Genomic DNA, 7,475 nt, shown 5'->3' with positions numbered 1-7,475 from the left:
AACGAGTTGTACTTGTGAACAAACAGTTAAGTTTATTGCAATGCTAGGGTTTATTAGTCCAGTTGTGGTTATGGCGTGATGGTATCCAGGCATGGCAGGCAGCAGTCTGAGTGCAGCAAGCAGGCAGAGATGTGGAGCCACCCGGGCTGTCTTGACGAGCTTACACCACAGGATGGCGCTATGGCTTGACTCTTAACATCGTCAGCACCCATACAATGTTTGCGAAGCAGATACTAACTATGTTATCTGATACATGGGATTACTCTACCTTGTGAACTCGACACTGCTTTCCTGCACATGTTTCAGGATTGACCAAGTGATATCATGAAATCCTGTGCTCTGCTACATTTGAGGGGAAAATACAGCCATTTATGAATACGTCACCCTAAACAGGGCATGCTTACCAATTTTCTATGATTTCCCACATCACTGCTAGGGAGCAGAATAGGCCTACAGCCAGTGATGTAGTGGAGGTTAGACTCAGTTACCCACCTTTTTATTTTTTTGGAGAATGTTTTATAAACTTTTCTGCTAGGTCATTGTTATTTGCATTAGGGTTTACCCACCAATTTAACCCATGCTGCACTGTACATCCTTGCCTACAGCCAAATCTTAGGAATTGCTCACCAAAACAAAATGTTCTTATTATTATTTTTATCCACATATGTGCCCCCACATTTTCACATACAATGTCACTCTGTCAATTCTGGTCACTGAAGAGAAAGGAATACAGACACGTTTTAAAGGTACTGTATAGTGCAAACTAAAGAAGTGAACTTCCTGTCCTCTAGCTATCTAAAAATCAATGTCTGCCAGACTCTAAAGACTGACATGAAAGACTAAAGTATTTAAGTTAGGCCAGTTTGCCATGTAGCAGATAAGCAAAATTCATTCCCCCTATACACACTGCGCAGAAAGGTGCTGCGCAGAATGCCAGATCTACAAATAATCTGTTGCCAGAAATGACTATACCGATTATGTGATCAAGATTAGCGAATCTGTGCAGTGTCTTGCTCAAACCGACCACCTGAACGAGTCTGCGGTCGTGAACGAGGTGTTTCGCGCTGCCCCTCCCCTCCTCAGTCTCACAGAGAGATTCGCTGATTCCATTTTTGATAATCAGCTCGTATTCATTTGTGTTTTTCATTAATTTTTAAAACAGGTATGGTTCCCCCCCCCCCATCTTTTTTTTTTAACAAGGGATATGGCATACCCCCACATACCCCCTCAATTCGAGCACTGAATACGACGCTCTACCTACTCTGTCTTTCTGTATATGGTCCTATGTTCTCTTTTCGGTAAGAAAAGACAGTCTCTACATGACACTTGTTTTGAACTATATCAAATGGATATATCAAATGTTCACCGAAGTGTTTGGTATATTGCATTTCATATTGCTATAGCAACAGCCTGAAATAATCGCAATAAAAAGTATTGTCAAAAAAACTAAATCAAGCACAGCAAAGGTTTTTTAATTATTTAAAATACTGTTTGAACCTATGTCTGGCTTGACCTGGCTTTGCCTGGGTTATGTTTGTTAGTAACAGTTGCAATGCATTGGACCACTCTTATAGGCAGATCAGCCAGTCAATCAAAAGGCAACATTTCTTTGACAATTGGTCAATTGTGGGAGATGTATGTATCCACCAGGTCTTGGCTTTCAGAGGAGCTATGCAGAGGAAGGGTTAATTGCCAATGTGATTATGTCGGTCTTGTGATCCAGAGCAGTGCCATGAAAGAAGGCTTTTTATTTGCAGCGAACAGCCAGGCTCTCAGAAGTGCCAGAACTCCAGGAAAACCACCCTACTGCACATCTTGGTGAGTTGTATAAAACTGATTGGCTACATAGACATCTGTTTACAGAATATAATATATCATATGTATTGTTTCAGTTGATCGGTTGTATCTTCAGGTGCTTCACAGGCATGTTGCTTGACACTATTTCCACATAGGATCTCAGTCAATCTGAACATACCTCAACAAATATCCATGGGCATAGGTTTGATAAGAAAGTATGAAGGGATAATGTAGAAATTTGAAATTTCTACATTAGGGGTCTAGGAGTCTTCACCCAGCAAAATAAGCGCATTTAGTGCAATTCGACAGTTTCAACATTATTTCAGACGTTTGCTTACCTCCCTAGCCTACCTCTTTTAACTTATTGCTGCTACACATCATCCTCTCTGCAATCCCGTCTCTGTCATAATGCAATTCCACCTCTTCTCTCTCCTCTTGCTTGAAAATCTGTCTTAACTGTCTTATGATCTGTCTTAACCCACCAGAACTGAAAATATAAGCTTGTTTTACCCTGTTGTTTGTTAACAATGCAAAACAAACACTGTATAGCTTCAAACCATAGTTAAAACTATCATTTTAATCTCATGGTCAGTTCATGCATCCATAGCTCCTTCTTTGGATTTGTTTACCAAAGTAAATTGATTCCCTGATTGCCCCTATAATTGTTTAGGGGAGCGTGCTCATATTTTTGAGAAGTTGAATACTGTTTTAAGTTTGTCTCAAATTTTTTTGTGATGTGATATCAATTAATTTCTGGCCTCATTAAACCACATAATCCTTAGTTTAGGCTTTCAAACTTTGGCAAAATACGCTTATTTGCATGTGCATTCGAGAGTGCCTTTGTGACTGATTTTGGACTATTTAGGGGACCCCTTTGGCTCAAGAGCACCCCCAGGGCAAAATTCTGCATAATTTAGTTTTTCAGGAGTCTGTTCTCACTAAATAACTAAATCATTGTGCTCTTGTATTTTTCACTAAGGGTGAATATTCACATTGCCATGTACCTGGATCCCCTGGTAGTCTGGATCAATGGCGCTGAGGAGTGAGGTTCCTAAGAGGCTAGAGCTTGGGCTCCTCATGGATACAGAGTCCCTTGCTCAAAGCCAGCAAAACAATCCAGCCCAGGATCTGGGGCTTCGGCGCCTTTCATTTGCCTACCAGGGCCTGTTGGAGATTCCCTATGAAACCATACTAGCACAGCGGGACACCCTGGAGGTGCTGGACCTCAGTTTCAACCTACTAGAGGAGTATCCTTCTATTTATACAAACATACTCAGACACTTGTGTGTGTGTGCACCCTAAAACATGCTCTCAAATACAAAAATACATGGGCTGACATGCAACCAAACGAGCTGAGTTGCCATTGAGTGCTACATCTGGTAAGTGCTACATCTTAATCCAGGGAGGCAGGAGATCGCAAGTAGAACAACGGATGATACCCATCAGCTGTGTGTGAAATGTAATTCACTTGCAACCAAAAAGCAGCCCGACTTTAGCTGAGCTGTTAGATATTCAAGTGTCAGTTTGCTTTCATAGCAGACAGTGGGAAACAGCGTCTGAGGCTAAAGTTGAATAAAGTTCATACTAGTGAAAGAATCCATGTAGACTTTTCTCACTTATGAAATAACAAGAGATGAGAATCTCAATGTGACTTCTCTGGTTAAATAATGGATGAATAAAATAATAAAAAGAAAGAAATCCTGAGGACAAAATAAGATGAATAAGAATGAATGAATGCCTAACATAGACCCATCATTGGTCAACTTCAAACAGAAGGGGGTTGGTCAAATGGCTACACCATGTTTGCAAGTAGGAAAACAAATATAGTAATGGGGTGTCTTTTTTCCCATATGTGAAATTAAATTGGCTTTAATTGGCTTGTGCTCTCAGCAGCTGAGGCAAGTATAGAGAAGCGAAAGTGTTTCTTCAGATTGTGTATCGGATGCAGGTGGCCTAGAGGTTAGAGAGGCCGGCCAGCAATCGGGAGGTTGCTGGTTCCTAGAGGGAGCCGGATGTGAGCTGGTAACTGAAGGGTTACTGGTGTCATATCTAAGACTCCACTGCTGTTGTGCCCTTGAGCAAGGCACTTAACCCCTAACTGCTCCAGTTAATATAAAAAAAAAAAAGGAAATATTGTTTTTATTTTCAATGACTGAGAAAATAAAAATGGGAAAGAGGATTTTCTCCAACTATGATGAAAGACACCTTAGTCTGGTCAAAAAGCAGGTTTAAGTTGAGGCCTGTTACACTGCATCCTAATTGCCCTGCGGCATGCAAGTGTCAAGGTGAAAAACAGATCAGATATCCCTCCCTCTAGTTTGGGTGTACTAATCAGCCATGTCCGTCAGAAGGTTCTGTGTGCGTCTAGGCTGTCAAGCGTTAATGGATGCTCTGTCTCTATTTTAGTGGCGTGCTCCATGTATTTCCATCCACTGTGGTGTTGTCTTGCTGTGCTATCTGACGGATCATATCAGGACAAGCTCCGTAGTGTGCAGCACGTTGACGCACATTATATATGAGGACACGCATAGTATATGAGGATGAGGTGTTAGAGAGTCACAATTAGGACCATCTCTTTCACACTTGTATCTGAGTTAACAAGAGACCAAGACTTTATGGTCATCCCGTTCTGAATTTTGGTTGCAATTGAGTCATGCATGCAGTAGAAGTATACACAAGCAACATACTCTTTTTCCCTTTCTCTCTCTTTTACATACACACAGACACACAAACAAATATGCGGGACATGTATCATATCATGCATACTGTATAGAGCACTAATTCAAACTAAGCAAAATCCCCCTCGCACTGTTTCTTCTTCATTCAAAAACTAACGGAGCCCAGCTCTCCTGGGCGAACTGCAGAGGCTCAGCACTCTGATTCTGGACTGCAACAACTACTCAGCCCATGTGAAGTTCCCCTACATGCCCAGCGTCACCACTATCTGGATCAACAAGAACAAGATTAGCAATCTGCCAATCTTTGTGGAGGAGATCCGTCGAAAGTTCCCCAACCTCAAGTGAGAATAACTTTTACCAAGGACTTAACACTAGAAGCCCCGGGCCCTCATTACTAACCGAAGTACCCAGAGTGACGTCTTGGAGACCTCCATTTGTTGACGTTAGTGTAACAGTGTAATCGTTGAATTAGATCAATACCATGCAAAAAATAATGAACTGGTTGTGTTTAGTCAGGACTTAAGAATCATTACAATATCACTTTTTTTTATTTATTTTTTATAGACCTCACATATTGAATATAACATATTGACAGTGTAAGTTGTCATTAGTGTAAGTGAAGTGCCAATATAACAGGTACAGAACACATCTGAGGCAATAATGACATGGAATTAAATATAATTATACATATTTGCAAGAACGTCTATACACCAGTCATTTGTTAAAGTTAAAAGTGGACACAAAATCGCTTCTTATTTCAGTGGCTATGCGCTTAACGCAAATGCATCCACAGCTGCTCTTATGCTCCACCATGCAAACCACATTCAAATGAAATGTTGATTTTGTCTCCTGACTAGCACCATATTTGCATGTCTTGATACGTTTGAATGAAACAGTGATGCTGTCTGACCTCAGGTTGTTACTATCTCTAGGATTCTCAGCATGATGAACAATGAGGCAGCACCCAGCTACTTCAACGGAGGGACTTTGACTCAGTACATAGATTATAGGTGAGTAATAATAATAATAATAACATTAATAATAAATATAAGGTTCAAGCGATGAAGCATTATCAAGTGAACAACTGAAGTCTGTCAACTGAAGTTTGTCTCTGCGAAACCTTCCGTGCAAATCAGCTAAACGCATGATTGATTTAACAGAGCAATCATGATTTCCACACTCACTGGTTAATTGTCAGTTTTTGGGGAACATGCTTAAATTGTGGCTAAAATAGGTTGGTGCTACAGTAGGTGACAGCTATAGTGTAGTAACACAGCTATAGTTAAAAAAAAAAAAAACGTCAGTTAGAATTGTGATTTAAGTACACTGTGATAAACAAACAAAAGTAAAGGTATATATGGGAAAATGGCAATGTAACTGTAAATTGAGAAACTATAAACCTCATGTAACTGTAAACTTGTATTTTCAGGGAGGATACAGAGCTACTCAAACCAACAGAAAAATGCCTCTTTGAGAGATAAGATGTAAACCAATTTAGGGCAGTGTCTGTAATTCCCACGCCATTTCTAAGATGGTCAATTAAGATGGTATGATCAGTTGTGTCAAAAGCTGCACTAAGATCAAGGAAAAGTAGAATGGAGCACTGACCAATATCACCCGCTAAGAGAAGGCCACTGGTGACTGAGTAAAGCAGTCTGTTCTGTGAAATGACTGGAAACCAGATTGGAATAGATCATTTCTGCTCCTGAAATCTTAAGATTTCAGAAAGTTTAGGGAACTACACGAGATATCACAGCAAGTGAAACATATGGGGGCGTGGCCGGGCAAATACGAAAAAAGATGACACGTGACAATGTTGTCAGCACCTGCAAAAATTCGGTGTGGATATCTGAGGGCATTCAACTTTATAGCTTTTTCTATAATGGGCGCTATGACCCAGGACAGCTACGTGGCTTGACAGCTAGAGGGCGATGCTTCCTCAGGTCATTGCACGGGTAAGTAAGTAGGTAGGTAGAAAGAAGAAGATTGGGTAAACCTGTATTTACAATTTTATCAGTTGCTTGAGCACATTTCTTGAAACAGTTTTCAACTTTTCAAAACACACATTCCCTGAAACAAATGCCAGCGCTGGCACTACTGTTAAACAATGTGATGTTTTGACAAACATGTTAACTGTTTTGATAAATTTAATACATTTTCAAGAGATGTGCTCAAGCAATCAAGAACAACCATTTCTCTCTGTAGTGACATGACTTTCAAGTGGCTAGAACTTCCTTATCTGTGCATTTCGGAGATTGACAACCTGTTCAATTATCCACTGCTCTACCCTTGTCAGACCTGATCAAACTTTTTTGTGTCACAATTTTGTGACACACTACTGGTAAGAACGTAATGTTCATATGACTTCTTGCCCACTAAAGCATTCCTCCTCTGTCTACCCAGGCAATATGTGGTCAGTCAGATTCCATGCCTGAAGACCCTGGATGACACAGATGTTCTGGGGAAGGAGAGAGCCCAAGCTAAGAAGACTTATAGGATGCAGAAGGCCAGGGAAGGCAGTAAAAGGAGGAAGGAGCTCCATCGGTGAACCCTACTGCATCAGGACTCAAATCAGTGCCTGGTGTTTCTAAATGAATTTAAAAAAGATCAATTCTAGTCAGGTTAACTACAATTTAACTGAAGAAAATTTAAGACAATGATAAAAAGCCGTTTTTGAAGATAATGACCTTTAGGACTTTGGACTAATTACAAGAACACTTCGCTTACCGGCATCCTGCCAAAGAACTCCCACCAAATTACGCTGAGCTTACATACTGCCTTAATGTGCAGAGGAGCATCAGGTCTGTTGTGTCTTAATTGGCTACACCTGAGACTAATTGGGTGACTCCTATGAATAGAGGGTGTGTCAAGTGTTTGGGGTGCTTTTTGTTAGTTAGAGGAAGCTGATGTAGCTACCAGTTTGTATTCTTATCCAATGTGTTCAGAAATAAATATGTACAGATTTTGTTGTATCTGTCCAGTCATTTGTGAACGTCTTAA

The 7,475-nt window shown here is 40.5% G+C and overlaps 1 protein-coding gene across 1 annotated transcript; it reads left to right on the top strand.

Annotated features, from left to right (window-relative positions):
- Positions 1-2,826: 2,826 nt before the first annotated feature.
- LOC310819302 (leucine-rich melanocyte differentiation-associated protein) lies at positions 2,827-7,023 on the top strand (the record flags this gene model as incomplete). Its single annotated transcript, XM_083690545.1, has 4 exons — positions 2,827-3,044; positions 4,637-4,816; positions 5,408-5,485; positions 6,879-7,023. 4 exons carry the CDS (start codon positions 2,827-2,829, stop codon positions 7,021-7,023), a joined length of 621 nt encoding a protein of 206 aa, XP_083546671.1.
- Between the last annotated feature and the right edge of the window lie 452 nt (positions 7,024-7,475).

Source organism: Argentina silus, assembly GCF_951799395.1.
Source record: "Argentina silus genome assembly, chromosome: 18".
Taxonomy (NCBI): Eukaryota; Metazoa; Chordata; class Actinopteri; order Argentiniformes; family Argentinidae; genus Argentina; species Argentina silus.
This window is presented reverse-complemented; position numbering and strand designations above follow the sequence as displayed.